This window comes from Diadema antillarum, unplaced genomic scaffold, assembly GCF_040938485.1.
Source record: "Diadema antillarum isolate AM-2024a unplaced genomic scaffold, OU_Dant_1.0 seq00000586_RagTag, whole genome shotgun sequence".
In the NCBI taxonomy this organism is placed as follows: domain Eukaryota; kingdom Metazoa; phylum Echinodermata; class Echinoidea; order Diadematoida; family Diadematidae; genus Diadema; species Diadema antillarum.
In genome coordinates, this window is record NW_027271520.1 from 265,924 (window position 1) to 282,257 (window position 16,334).

The 16,334-nt window shown below is 39.2% G+C and overlaps 1 protein-coding gene across 1 annotated transcript; it reads left to right on the forward strand.

Moving 5' to 3' along the window:
* The first annotated feature begins 300 nt into the window (after positions 1–300).
* On the forward strand, positions 301–12,449 carry LOC139735575 (sphingomyelin phosphodiesterase-like). Its single transcript, XM_071646332.1, has 13 exons — positions 301–524; positions 1,391–1,592; positions 2,409–2,573; positions 2,999–3,122; positions 4,323–4,426; positions 5,090–5,259; positions 5,774–5,893; positions 6,358–6,438; positions 7,796–7,960; positions 9,214–9,403; positions 9,810–9,899; positions 10,590–10,684; positions 11,578–12,449. Exons 1-13 carry the CDS (start codon positions 301–303, stop codon positions 11,681–11,683), a joined length of 1,836 nt encoding a protein of 611 aa, XP_071502433.1. The 3' UTR covers positions 11,684–12,449.
* Positions 12,450–16,334: the final 3,885 nt, after the last annotated feature.

Sequence of the window (16,334 nt, forward strand, 5' to 3'; positions counted from 1 at the left end):
CTGACCCTAGTATAATCCCCAATCCGTAATCCCAATCCGCAATCCTAACCATATCCCGATTTCTAACCCTAAGCTTAACCCTAACTCTATCATAAACCGATATTTAGCCGATGGGGGGGGGGGGGGGGGGGAGGTAACTGCCCTGAATGGGTCATGTGCACATAACGTATCCAGGTATTCTTGAAAGTGCTGTGCTGTATTCAGTTCCACCAAAACAAAACAAAACAAAAAACTCTCCATTTTTTATGTATACTTAGATAATTTATATAGCACTGGAACTGCATGAGATCGGGATTTAGCATGTACCCCTTCGGGAGTAAGCTATTGGTAGCCGTTGCCATGGTCACGGCTGTAGAGAGAATCGCCGCGGCCACGCCCATTCCGCCTTCGATGACCAAGTTGGGAGGAAAGACGCTCATCAATGATCAGACGAGAAAATATTTCGCCAAAAGATTGGCGCCAATCTTATTTGCCTACAGCAAAGCGGCGATTGCTGGAGATCAGGCGACGGACTCGCCTGTCTTGTAAGTATAGGAAACGGTAAGATTGTCTCTTTAACGTTAATCTGGTGTAACTATATCGACAAATTTGTTACATGGAAATTAATGGCATTTTGTTGCAGTGGTCCGAAAAAAGTGAAGTTAAGTCTCGTTATCCCTTCAAGGGATTACGAAAAAAAAAAAACTAATAGTGGCGAATGTGTGCAGATGGTACATTCATTTTCCTTTGTCTTTTACAATACATGCTTTGAACTCGTATGAGCTTTTTAAAAGCACATGTATAATGTACAATGATTATGGTCAAAGCTATTCATTGACTAGAATTTCAACAGTTACAGACTTTCCCGAAGAGTACTTTGGTGAAAGTGGGACGAACATTGACAAAGACACTGAGAACTGAAGTAACATACTATTGTTGTACGTTCGTTCATTGAGGCCCTTGGTTATTCAGAAGGTGAGTTTTGCCACTGGTCACTATAAATTCATCATAGCGATACTCTTAGTTGTTGTCATGCCAACGACGTTTGTTTTTGGAAGAAGTGTTTTGAATGAATCTACTTTCGCTGGCTGTCGAGCTGGTATGACTCTATATTGAACAACACGTTTCTGTATACTTCAGCCATGTAACATACAGTTTTTAGCGGCAGCATTTCACCGTAACTAAAAGATAATTTACCAAATTTTATCTTCTTTCGTCATAGTAATATCACTTCAAATACATCAAAGTTCAAATAATATGCGATACTGACATAACTTGTACATCAAATTAAATAATGTAAAATTCCTTGTTTAACTGACCATTCCGCCAGCAACTGCCTTTAGATGTCTCATCCATTTCGAAAATATGTCATCCTATGTTGTTAATCGTGTCTCATTTCCTCGCTGTACAGAAACGAAATTCGGCAGGATATAGTATCTCACTTTGGAGTCGACATCGAGTGCGACGCGTGCAAATACATCGTCGAAGGCATCGACGAGCTGATTCAGACGAACGAGTCCAAAGAGTTGATCGTACGGGCCGCAGACGAGGTCTGCAAAGTCCTTGAAATCGAGAACGCCCGGGTCTGCGACTACGGTGTCAGAGAGTTTAAGGTCTGTATTCATTAACCCGTTGAGGACGGACTGATTTTACTATAACATGCATTTCCCATAGATACCTGCCCGAGTATTGTCGGCAGGGACTCATCTTCAACGGGTTAACATGATAAACTATAGTTTTGTTATGTTTACTCTGTATTATCTCTTCATCTACTGTATTAATTCATCCTCTTCAGGTTCTCTTTGATGATGTCTGTGAGTTGTTTTATTTCTAGTTTTGTATCAACGCTCTCAGTTTCATTCGTTCCTCCTTTCATTGCAATGTCCCTTAGTCTCAATTAATCTGCATATCGCTCTACTTTCCTTCTCCCGTTTTCAATATCAGACTCGCGTTGTCACTGCACAATAATATAGGAAGTTTTTGTGAACGTATGTTTTGTATACACGCCCATAAGTGCATCCACTTGAATCTTAATGAGGTCTGTATATTAGTTTCCTAGATAAAGTAATGACTAACAAAAGATTCCCACATTACGATGTATAGATTTTCGGGACGCGGATGTCCAGAGGGGGAAAAGAGAAACTGTTCTGCACATGCGCAAATTGCTTATCAAAACCGATCTCGCGTCGTCTGTGTTTTCACGGTCGGTCCTGGGCCATTTTGGCGGCCTATCAAGTTCATGACGCAGAGAGCTACTACTTGATGCACTGATCATTATGGGGGCGCCATTTTACTTTTTATGGGTTGCGTCTTTGCGTAATCTAAAGCTACTTTTCAGCACGACGCAGGGAGAAGGGAAAACGGCCATCGCAATCGTCGTCTAAACGTCCGCGTCGCAAATATAAAGCTCCTTATTCGTATTTCCATAGGACGAGCTCATCGGCGTCCTCACGCTCCACTACCTCAGTCCGGACCAGGTCTGCGGGACGCTGCTCGGTCCGTCATGCGCCACGACCTATGACCCCAACTCAGATTGGAACGTGACTTTCCCCAACAATCCGAAACCTCCGGTGACACCTGTTAAGCTGCCAAAGGTATTCAGTCTTGTAAACATAATTTATGATTCAGCTTGCTCATTGGTTGAATATTGTGTTGGGCCCACTCTATAATTATGACCATCTGAACATGCTGTATGACTTGCGATCATCGACAACGTGCAATTTTGATTTGACATCAAAATCCACAGCTGTTGATTAAACGATCGGAGAGGAAGAACATAAACCAGAACATTCTTCTATTTTCATGCTAATAGAAAGTATTTACTACACGTACTATACACCTTTTGGTATAAGAATTACGAGTATATCTGTCGGAGTGGTATCAAAAACGCATGTAAATTACATCAAGCCGTACAACTCCGTAAATAAATTTTACTGAAAAGTACGAAATTCGAGGCAAATCAATCTTAAAATGTTCGAAGCCTGCAAGTGACTTTGGATCATGTCGTCGCTATCGACAGCCGGGCTCTCCGACGCTAAGGGTCCTTCACATCAGCGACCTCCACGTCGATCTTATGTACCAGCCCGGGTCCAATGCCGAGTGCGGAGAGCCGATCTGCTGCCGCTCTAACGACGGACCTCCGGGTAAGAACCAGTGAAAAGACTAGAAAAACTACTAAGGGTAATCTATCCGTAGTCTTATTTAGAAAGAGTGTTGCATTGGGATGGAGGCACATTATAACTTAAAATGATAGTTCATTGAAGCTTCAGAAGAAGATGTAGATTGTAAATAAAGTCTCAGAATTTGTATAGAATCATTGACGCAATGTTTTGATCAATAATTAGGGATATTAGTGTCTCTGTAATTGATTCTTAGAATTCTTGATGAATACCTACGATGTACGTGCTTATCACAATATCAATTCTTCTTACTCCAAAAGTGAATATTTGTCTGAAAACACAATGTTAAACGTGTGCGACTTTGGTTACACATGGATGGTGGGCACAAAAGCGATGTACGTGTGAACTAATGAGCTGTCATTTTTTTTTTCAGAGTATGATCTTATCACTAGGATTATACTTTACCACCCTCGGATGCAGTACGTGTAGACAAACATGTAGATTTGCAGAGACTCCAAATCCAAGCGTGTCTCAGACGGGATTTTTCCCGGATAAGCCCCCAACAAACTGGAGACTTTAATGATTACACGAACATTCGTACGATATCGTGTACATGAAGCGCATAAAATCATCACGAGCTCGAAGAGCAATGCCCCTTGAGACGCGGTATCCAACTCAAATATTAACGCTCGCTCTGCTGCTCTTACCCCCTTTTTTATTATGACATAACTAAGGCAATTATGTCACAACAAAGTTGGTCGGGAGAAATCTGATTTAAAACGGGAGAAAATACATCGTAAGCTGGAGACGTCGCACACGGCTAAAAGCGGGAGAAATCCAAATCTCAAATGGGAGAGAGGGAGATTTTGAAAAAAAAAATGCCCTCAAAGCAGTAGATCTCCCGCCGAAAGCGGTTGAGCTGTAAAGTCTAACCCGGCAATTTAGGGAAACGCTCTATCCAGGGAAAGCCTGACATCTTATACCCTTGCATTTCGCTTGTTTTGTTTTTTTATCTGTTGTCACTAACCTTGACTTGCATATGCCGAATATAGATGATAATAATACACTCTAATAATAATAATAATAATAATAATAATAATAATGATAATAATAATAACAATAATAATGATAACAATAATAACAATGATAATAATAACAATAATATAAAAACTCTGGTTGATGCTCCGATTGTACATGCACTTTCCGACGTGTCAATGTTAACAGCTCCAGGTGTTCCAGGCGCCGGTCAGTGGGGAGATTTTCGCTCATGTGATGTCCCGCTGCATCTGATGATCAACACACTTGAAGAGATTTCGACTACCCAAAAAGTAAGCATCAAACTGATTAACGTTTATTTTGGCTTGTTTAGTATTTGATAGACTAAATCTGGCGAGTGACTGAGCACAAAATGTCTCTTGTATCTGGCTCGTCTCGCTCGCCGAAGTGGCGGTTTCATACTTTCAAAGAACTCGTTTGCAACCACATCTCTGCATTGCGTTTCTCAACGTGTTTTGAAATAAGGTTGCAGACGAGATCTTTTGTGAGTGTGAAACCACTTCAAAATCGCTGCACGATCCAGCCCTGTTCCCCCCCCCCCCCAGTTATCTATGCATGGAGAGATATACGATCCAATATTGCACAAGAGGGTATTGTCAAAAGGCTGTTGTGTATTTACTGCATAGTGTATCACTTATTATAAATTGATGCACTGGAAATATAGTCCGACTAAAAATCAAACTTGCATACGAAATGACCTTTATTCAGAGCCACGATACAGAAAATAAACAAATCAAACAGTTTTGAGGTGACCCACTTTCATCAATGCGCTTTTGCGACCAGTTATCCTCTCACTAGGAAACGCAGACAAGTTGCCCATGACAACAAGGAAGTTGATTCAGTGCCAAAGACAATATTTTTGCTACGATGTGTGAGGAGAAAACAACTTAGTAATGGCCGATTTGAACTTCACGCTCTTGATGCTTCTTTTAAAGGTGGACTTTATCTATATGACGGGCGATCTGCCAGCGCACGATGTGTGGAACCAGTCTCGGAGCGACATCCTGAAGATGATCGACTTTGTTACTGACCTCCTGATGAAGTACTTCCCAGGGGTCAAAATTTATCCTTCCCTCGGAAACCACGAAAGCGCCCCCGTCGACAGGTGTGCGCATGGTGTTTTATTTTATTTTTGGACAATCGTATGTTTCCTCTGTCAAACGGATGAATGAAGATGTTGAGCTCTTGAATATGTTTAAAAGCTTTGAAAAAAACATTAAATAAACATAATTTTTGATGATTACTTTGCACGCTGCGCATCACCTGCTAACGATACAAAACACAGTCAAGCTCGCCTAATCAAATCCAAAGCATGACCGCAGAAAATCCGTCGATTTGCATATATTTCGACTTACACAAGAGAATTAGTACAGATCTATGTATCCATCCGGAGTAAAATTTTTCTTCGTCTTACCCAATTTTTCGACTTAGGCGAGTTCCGTGTGGAAGAGTTTGACTCTGTATTGTTGACATGCACGGACTTACCGATGCTTGCTATATATAAGTGATACCATTTTACAAGTGAAATTGGAATCGAATGTCATTTTGCTAACATTACGGTTGAAGAGGCTGGTGTCATCACGGTTTTTTTTTTTTAATACTGTATATATTACAAACAGCTTCCCGCCTGGCTTTATCACTGGCGACCAATCACAGAAGTGGTTATATAATGCTGTCGTGCAGCAATGGATCGAGAAATCTGGTTGGCTGCCCAAGTCTACGCAAGAGACGCTCCAACGGTATGTAATAAGATCGCCTCATAATGCTCAGGTACAATGTATTTGTTCATTCAGATGTTTATTCACCTATACAAATCAAAGTCTTGAGAATCAATTTTTCTATGACTCCGTGTTTCTGTCCTTCGAATATTAGTTTTATAGGCTATCCAAGTAACCATTGATTCTTATCCCTTTTGACACATTTTTTTTTAAACCATAAAGATATCATGTCATGGATTTCTCTAATAACTGGTAATTTATTTGAATCTTTGTTGTTCCCGTTCCTAGCAGTACAACCTTTCATAAATCTAAATGGTCCCATTATTAATTACCATATCAGCAACTTGTCTGTGTACATTGCCGATGACATTTTGAGATGGTATAGTGCAGAAAGAGGTAACTATAGTAATATACAATGATATATGATCACAGGACGAACTTTCAAATGACTGTTGAAGAGTTTCTTGTGTCCTTCTTCTTCACAGAGGGGGTTACTACGACGTCCTCGTCTATCCAGGATTGAGGATCGTTTCTCTGAACATGAATGCTGGGAACCCACTAAACGGGTGAGGAACGAGTTAAAGACTTTCTAAATTGGTTTCTGGAGTATATCTGCGCGAAACCTTTGTTTTATGTGTAATAATTCTGGACTTAAGAAAGTTTTAAACATTTTTTGAAACTGTGTAATCGTCTATAGAGCGGTGTTACTCAGCCGGTGAGCCGCGATGTTGGCCAAAAACGAAATATAAAAAGATTCAAATTTGAGCTTACAGTGGGCCTCGGAAAAAAAAAATTATATATATATATATATATATATATATATATATATATATATATATATAGAAGCCAAAGTGAGCTTCGGGTTGAAAAAAAGGTTGAGAAGCACGACTCTAGAGAAGCAAATAATTTGTCACGTGATGATTTGAAGGAACTAGACGCATTTACATAATTTTCAGCTATAATTAGCACAAAAGTACAAAAGACTAAAAGGATAAGAAGTTCGTGCAAAAGACAAATGCTCCGAAATTAACAGCTCGCATAATCAAATTACTAAAGAAAAAACATCGGAACCATTTTAGTGGGTTAACGGTATAGTTACGAAGATGACATAATAATGGTAGAGTCCAGCTTCCGCAGTCAACGAGGACCTGTCTGTTATTTCACTCTGTCATAAGTGTGTGTAGAAAACGAATGTACACCAAATGAGAGGAAGAACGTGCATAATATTGCTTCGAGCAATGAGATTAAAGTAAAAGTTACCTTCCTTGTGCATGTGGATATAAAGATTATTCCATTTTTTTGTTCAAGTATTCATTCCTTCGACTTGTTACTCGCATTATACGTGAAGGGTAGCAGTATCCCCCTCCCCCTGTCTTCTGAAAGTGCTAAGCAAAGTCTTCTTCCATTATGAAATAAAAAAAAAAAAGTTTTTTGTGGGAATACAGTAGTAATTGTTATCGTCCTGCCCTTTGTTTCACTGAAATGTAATAGGCCTATTATAGCAAATTGCATGTTGACCACGGATTATGTTTATTTTTGTCAATACTTTGTTGTAACGGTTGCTGTCATTTTGCGTGCATGTGTGTGTATTCATTTGTGGGTTTGTGTGTATGCTTGTCATGCTTGTGTCTGCTGGTATATAATCCCTACGTATATGCGTGTAGTTTATAATAAAATATGTACTTGTGTGTATTTGTGTGTGTATATGCGTGCAGTGCACTTCCGTTATAATTAAGTCTTCGGGGCCGGCGGTTTTCTTTCATAGTATCGAAATTTCGTTATAGCCGAACAGTGAAATATGTCAAGAGACATAGCTGATAAGTTTGGGGCCTTAATTATTACTTCGTTGCAGCGAGAATTTCCTTATAACCGTGTTCGTTAAAACGGGAGTGCACTGTACGTGTTTGTATTTCGTGTGAACAGATGGTTGAAGATAAACGCCACCGATCCCGACGCTCAGCTCCAGTGGCTAGTCTCCGTCCTACAAGCCGCCGAGACTGCGAAGGAGAAGGTACACATACTGGGCCACATCCCTCCGAGTCTAGACCTTGCAGTCTGGAGCAAAAACTACGAGCTCATCGTCAAGCGGTATGTCCTTAGCAGGGCTGTACCGGATAAGAAAAAAAAAAAAAAGAAATAGCTTTTAGGCCCACGTGCATGACTCCATCAAACATTATCATTGCTTAATTCCAATAGAGGCACCATGATATTGTGAGAAATGGTATGAATTTATTCATATATTACATTGGTGGTTGTAAATGTGTCATTCTACATAGTTTTCAAATAAATTCACTGATGGTCGAAAACATTTCATGGGCTGACTAATACTATTGTATATGCTATTTTAAAATTGTGTGTGACAGGTATCCTTTATGTAGCGTAATTTTTCTGTCTTCTTGTTCTACAAAGACTGATAGAGCATTCTGAATGCCGGAAGAGATTTGTTGCCTCTCTTTTTTTTTTCTTTTTTTTTTTTTTTTAGTCATGAATTACTTTCAGTTTCTCGTGTTTTAGTCTTGTCTGTTTATTAGCTAAATCCACGACCAGTGCTATGTTATTTGGGTGACGTTATCGATACTGCAGCTATATCATTACATTGTGTCAAAATTTTTCAGTGTTGTTGGTTTAACGACGGCGTTTTCATCATCATTACCGTCGTCGTCATCATCATCATCATCATCATCATCATCATCATCATCATCATCATCTTTACCACTACCTGTAGACCATCACAACCACTCTCATCGCCGCCATGTAGAACGTTTCTGTCATCATGTGAGAGTATTACCCTCGTCATCGTCATCATTAGCGAGCTTCAGATCTGCGACACGAACGCTAGAGAAGACGCTATTAGGCTAAAAAATGGTGTTCTGCACAAGCGCGGGTAGGGAGGCTGAGTTGTCTTAGCGTTCGCGTCGCAGATCTAAAGTTCGCTACTATCATAATCTCACCACCATTGCCATAATCAATACCATTATCACCATCATTGTAATCGTAATCATAACCATCATCATGATCCTCAAATTATCACCGTCATCACAGCCGCCATCATCATGACCAACGCTACCATCGTTGTCGTCCCCATCCTCACCATCGTTATCATAATTCTTCATCACCACCATCAAGCATTCAATACCACAACCATAATCACCAACATAGGCATCGTCATCATTACATAATATTATCATCATCATCATCATCATCATCATCATCATCATCATCATCATCATTTTCATAACCATCACCAATTAAGCCACTGTTCGTATAATATTGATGTAAATTATAGCGTTTAATATGTGTGTATGTGTTGTTCACTACCTTAAATCCGTCCATCACCATAGATACGAGAGCACCATAATGGGTCAGTTCTTCGGACACACCCACAGGGACCAGTTCAAGATCTTCTACGCAGACACCGTGACACGTCGACCAATCAGCGTCGCCTACGTTGCAGGCGCCATAACGCCGACAGCGCAGAACCCTGGTTACCGCGTTTACACCATGGACGGCAACTACACTGGTTCCACGTGGGTAGGTCTAAGAACTGCTGGTGGCGTGAATTTGCCCCAAATAAGCATGTGAATTCAGTGAATGCAAAAATATGTGTGGTACACATTAATGAAGGGTAATATCGGACTAGCCGTTCAAAAGTAATGAATTTTCAACGTATAAGGAGACTACAACGATCTACCTGCATGACCTGTGTTTGTTCTTTCTTTTCTTCCTTCTTTTTCTTCTTCATGTTACTAGTTTTATTCTTATGATTATCAGATTTATCATATTTATCATCACATCAACGTTGTTATCGTGATATGAATATCATCATCATCATCATTTTCATTATTGCATTTGATTGCCGTCATCATTAATATCCCTCCCTCTTCCTTGACTTTACTTCTTTTCCTATCCCCCCCCCCTCTACATCTTGCTGCCCCAGGCCGTTCTCGACCATGACAACTACTACATGAATTTAACCGAAGCCAATCTGACCAACAAGCCGAAGTGGCGACCTGAATACAAGGCAAAGGTATATATCGATTATCCCATAATTCCAACACATGTCATCATCAATAGTTGTAGAGTCATTTAAAGCATTATTCGTGAATATCTAATGTCTAATACAATATGATGTTCACGACATGCTCAAGAAAGACAGAGTGGGTTGGACTACACTACGGAAAGAAGAAGAAGAATTCAGAAAGCGTTCGTCAAGGAGGATGCAAAGTTAAGACTTTTCTGCAGCCTTCACTCCGACGTAAAGTGATCAAATCGTGTTTTTTTTTTTCGTTTTTTTTTTCCAAATCCGTATTGACTTGTATTGATTCATAATAATCTGATCGTCATTTATGTGTCCGAAAGAATATCTAAACATGCATTTTCTATGATGATTGTGATTAATAAAATACATTACAGGGAAACGTGCAAGTTATGCTCAGAATACAGCCTATGAGAAGGTGCTTTGCAGCCCTCTTTCATTAATCATATTAGTACTTTATCAGTGATTGGCAGATGATGTCACAAACAATGATGGTTTGGAAAGTGTTTTTTTTTTCCTTCAGGCCCGTATCACAGTAAGTTTGATAGTAATCTGCATAGTCCCTTTAAGATATCAATGAATGAATGCAACACTTTAATGTTCATCATCTTCTCTACGGCTTATATTGACCTGTAATTGATTAGAATTGAACCAATGGCTCTTAAATCTCTTCGGTGGCAGGAAGCGTATGGCATGAAGTCGCTGCAGCCCAGCGAGTGGAACCGACTCGTAGAGGAGATGAAGAAAAATGAAACGGTCTTCAAGCAATACTACAGGTGAACAATATCGACACAGTGCTTGGACGATCCTTTTTCCTCCTTTTTTTTTTAAACCCTACGATGTCCCTCTCGACCCAATTGTAAATGTGGGAATACCTGGCATTCCTCGAGTAATAATTTGGCAGGGTTCTCTGAAAAACAGTGTTCAAAGTACTGTGCATGTATGTTATTGATTATTTTGCGATGGAGAAAAATAAAAAATGAATTGAAAATGAACAGTGTTAACACTGCAGAGGCTACGCTGCATAATCAGTGGGTGAATATGAATTGAATATTTACCCTTTCGTGTCGTCGCCGCTTGGGTCGTTGCAGGGGATTGCTACTAAATATGAAGGAAACGCACAAACGCACACGCACAAAATGAACACACAAATGAACATGCTAACACACCACACACACAAGTGAATTCAGACGTAGAGGGCGTGAACCAATTATATGGTTATAAAACCAATTTCATATCTTGTGTAGAGCGATGAAGACGGGGCCTCCTTGTAGAAAACGTAGTTGTCTATTGTCATACACAAAACCAATGCAGAATATAAAATTAGCAACAATGGTGTGCTTTTCGCTTCTCTCGTTTCTTCACATTGTTTTTAAAATCCAAAGGCGTATGTGTATGTGTGTGTGTGTGTGTGTGTGTGTGTGTGTGTGTGTGTGTGTGTGTGTGAGGCTGTAGTCCCGTCAACCACTCCCCATTCCACGATTCCTGTGTTAATGGAACTTTAGTTTTATTTCGTTTTGATTAGTTATTCACTAATCTTTTTTTTAATAAATTTCTTCAGTCTGGGCATCATCGCTCCATTGTCGCTAGTATCACCTTGTAATACTCTATTTCAAAACGTTACGCATTTTTTGTCATTGTTTTATTTGTTTGTTGTTTTGCTATGCAGCTATTATCATCGGCTCTATGACTACGGACCGTGTGACGACGAGTGCCGAACTGAAATGATTTGTAGGATTCAGACGGCCAGAGCTGGTGATGAGAGCTACTGCTGATTAAAAAGATGCATGCTGCATAAAGACCCTTGTCTTGGACCAGTCTGTATCGACATCGTCCGTTGGTTAATCCGTGCAATCGGGAAGCTATATGGACATGATAGAATACTGTGCTATTGTGAGGGAAAGTTTGCATCACTTTTACCACTCCTAGAATAGCCTACTGAACAAGGAAAGGACTGATTGGTTGGTTTCTTTATGACGTCATTGATAGCCACTGTCCTCGTCACACTCCTGCACCTACCTCGACTCGTTCCCTTTTATCTAGCATTCGTAAGTCCATGAAGTTACTAAAGGGGTCTCCTGTTACAACGAAGTCCTCGGGACTGGCAGTTTTCTTTCGTTAGAAAGAAGTTTCTTTATACCCGAAGTCCCGAACAAAAAGTGTATAAAACTATTTGATAATTTGGACCCTGAATTTTACTTCTTTGTTTCCCCCGAAATTTCGTTATAACGTTGTTCGTTGTAACGGGAGTGCACTGTTTATTGCCCATTGTGTCTTTGTTACACCAATGTGTAAGTTCCAAAAAGCTGTAACTCAATGGATGGTGTACGGCATCAAAACCTTTCTACAGACATTGTACTACTCAGGCAATGACATCTCTACCTGCTAAAGTGTTCGTTGTCGAGACAATACTTACGAACCTGTAATAATAATAAACATGTCGTGATTATGGATTATGTTAAGATGTGCAGGAATACAGAAGTTGAAAGTATCTACATTTATTTGTATATATTTGTAAGTAACCTGCTCATATCTCTAAGATAAGAATGCAATATTTGTTTTGTACTAAATAGAATATTTGAAATACATATTATATGCATCGCTTCCAGTTTCACTGTGTAGAGAGTACTAACATCTATAAGGAGATGAATAATGGACGTATGCATGCACTAACGTGTCATGTAGACTCTATGTTAAATATCATATGTGTGCTTGTGTTTTTATTTGTATATTCGTATTTATGTATATAAATGTATGTACATGTATATGTATAATATATACATTGTGTATATACACATAATGTACAATTATGTATATATTATATACATATACATACTAGTATACAGTTTACTTCATCATGTGCATTCGCAACGATGAGAGAAAGTCGTGCTTGAAGAATGAGACCATTATCCAAAATATATTTAGCTGTACTCATCCGGACTGATATCTAAAAATAGCCCAATAAGTTTTTGACTTCAGCTCCTATGGATCGGTACGCATCAGAATCGTAATACCACAATCACTGAAATTGCAAGTCTATAAGTAGATATCTTTAGATATAATACTTGCAGGTTTCTTGACCTTTTAAAGGTACTCGACATCCATTACATGTTGACTTCTGCTGATCTGAATATAAGTAGATCTGCGAACACAAACTATTGAATATTTATATCAGAACGTGTATCGCGAATTTTGATAATTTGCTTTTTCATCTTTTTTTTCATATACACCCACTGAGCTCGGCCCCTTAAAACACAGCTGACCAAGTCTCCTTGATTTTGCAGGAGAATCTCTGAAAAGATTATAAAAACCTCCCTTTTATCTGTTTGTGGGATTTTTTTACCATACGTGTATTAGACATAAGTATTGCTCTTTTTGGATATTGGCTGCCCTAACGAAAAAAAAAAAGCAAATAAAAAATGTTGCCTTCTATGAAGTCATTAACAGTAAAGTCTATTGAAACATAATTAAGCATCACAATGCCTTTCCTTGCATAAGACACAAACTCGCAATAGAAATACATGCCTCGTGTAACTCAACCTCGAATAGTATATGATACATGTATACAATGATAACAATTGCTTTGTTGGAAAAAAAAAATCCAGCACTAAGAGTGTAGAAACGATAACAAAAAAAAAAAAATGTGGAATTGTATGAAAGCTGTCGTGTTATTATGAGCTCGTACACTTCATCATGGCATACCATAAAACATTACCGTATATATCCATGCACTTATCTTGGCCTCCCAAGCCATAGAAGACCCCATGACACATGATTGACTTATCAACACTGACTTCACCAAACTGAAATTGATGAAGACGTCATCCTCGTCATCGAGGGACAGAAGACAACTATTTTTTTTTTTTTTAGCTGAGAGTTTACTGTAGATGACGTCACAAAAAGTATTAAAGGCTTTTGAGGGGTGGAGCTGAATACTAGTGGGTACAGTAAAAAAAAAAAACACGAAAAAAAAGAAATATTAAAATCATTGTATATAATTCTCGATCAAAAAGATTCCTGGATTTATGATGTGAAGACCTACTCACATTAGCAGAAGTCATCATGGATTTGGCACCAGAATTGTATTTCAGGGGTCATTTCAGATCTATGAAATACTTTTTAAATGCAATTTATCTCCGTTGATCACCTTTGGCTTTGCTTCCTTTTACCGACACTTAAACGTCGCAACCTCATCTCCACTGATCGAGCACTTCATTTTCGTCAACACTGATGGTACACTGCGTCAGCCTACATGCACTATTATACTTGTGCTTCCCACATGTTGACAGTGTTAGAGATCATGAGCCTTGCCCTGATCACAACGTTCACATACAGATTGGTGATTATGCCTTCAAAACACGGAATACTGAAGGGTATAAATATATTGATATATACACGCTGTTTTTGATTGTAGTTAAGTTCAACGTTCAGTCATTGGAATATTACACTGTAATTATTATGAGGAAATATCATCGTTACATGCAGAGATAAAGTGGTTGTTTTGTTTTTTGTTTTGTTTTTGTTTGTTTTTTTATTAGTGAACTTCGGAATCATTTTCTCAACCCAATGGCGCTGCCAACTATTTATATTGAAATGCCTCATGTGATTGTCTCTGGCGAGATATTGTTTTTACAACGAGGGTTAACCCGACGGTCCAAATTTCCTTACTCTAAAACGCAGGGCCATCTTAAAACAGAAAGATATTCCATTGTTTCTTCAATAAACTTCCCCAATCAATCCTATTTAATTTTCTCTATCAACGTGAATGAGGGCTAGAATTATTGAGCTCCTTCCTTCCTTCCTTCCTTCCTTCCTTCCTTCCTTCCTTCCTTCCTTCCTTCATTTATTCCTTCCTTCCTTCCTTCCTTCATTCATTCATTCATTCATTCATTCATTCATTCATTCATTCATTCATTCATTCATTCATTCATTCATTCATTCATTCATTCATTCATTCATTCATTCATTTATTCATTTATCCATTCATTCATTCATTCCTCCAATTTGTCGTGTTGTCTCAAATACTACAATGGACTCCCGTTATAACGAAGTCGTCGGGACCAGCAATTTTCTTTCGTTATATCGCAAGTTCGTTGTAACCGAACAAAAAAGAAAAGACAATAAAAAACAAAGAGCGGATGATATTGCAGCCAGATTTTTTTTTTCACTTTGTTATAGCCGGAATTTCGTGATAACTGTCTTCGTTATAACTGGAGTGCACTGTACTGAGCATAATATGCCTGCAGTACTTCTACACTATATGTCACGTTTTGTAGCGTCTCCGCCCACCTTCCTTATCAGATATTGCATGATATCGATCTGAACTGAACTGCGCTCGCCCGATAACTTGTAAATGTGTATTTTACCCTGTATAGTAACCAAACACAAGACAGATACGTGTTTGTTTATGACGCGTGAAACGGGGAAATGCCGAACAGAAGAGTGTGTAAGGCCGGCGATGGTGTAAACAGTTACTCGATTATATCTCCAACTCTGCTTAATAAACCCATGGATTGAGTGCGCCTCAAAAGTGTAAGTTTCTCTTTTTGATAATAATCTTTTACACAGTGTATGACATACTTCGACAGGTATATGTTCTGAACGTCTTGAATATCGGTATATGACCGGTAGGCCTAGATTGTTTAAGTGTACCGTAGTATGTTGTCGATTGAACTGACGGGTCTAAATTTATCCCATTCCTTACGGAACCTTGTACACCAGGTTCTTTCCCGTGTTGTCAACTGATATACGGGAACCTGGTATAACAAGTCCCCAAAATGAGGATAAGCATGCCTGCCGCTTCATTGCCTAATAATGTATGTTTTATGTGATATGCTGCCCAGTAAAATGGCTTTAGTAGAGTTTCTTCGTCAATCAATATCAGATTTCTTTCCGAATGAAAACCGCACGTGTTGCAGTTTTATTTGCCTTCGTTCCGGTGATGTAGCGCTTATTTTGATGTATAACTCGTGTGAAGATGTATACATAGCAATCACGGCTGAGGTCAGTTGAAATTCGCTTTTGCTGACCCCATTCAGGTGCCCACTGGCGAACAAAAGTGTTTTTGAGCCCATCAGCGCACGCTCTATTCATACTTTGCACCCGATCGATATTTTCATTGTTCGATGGGACATAGTAGTTGACCATGGAAAGGGGGTATGTATTATTGTACCGCTAGACTGCTTTCGCACAGGCGGATTACCAATCTGTCCGTTCCCCGTCGACCTGCAAAAAGAATCTCGTTTTAGGGCATTAAATGCTCTTGCAGAGTTGTGGGAGGAACGGGATAAGATACTGTTTGGTCTCGATCTCTGTTTTGGTGCCAAAAGGAAAACTTATGTATCCCGCCTACCAGGGTTTGCAGTCATGCCCGCTGTTTCGCCGGCTTTATTACGTTGTTTCCTATGCTTGGCAGATCGGTATGGG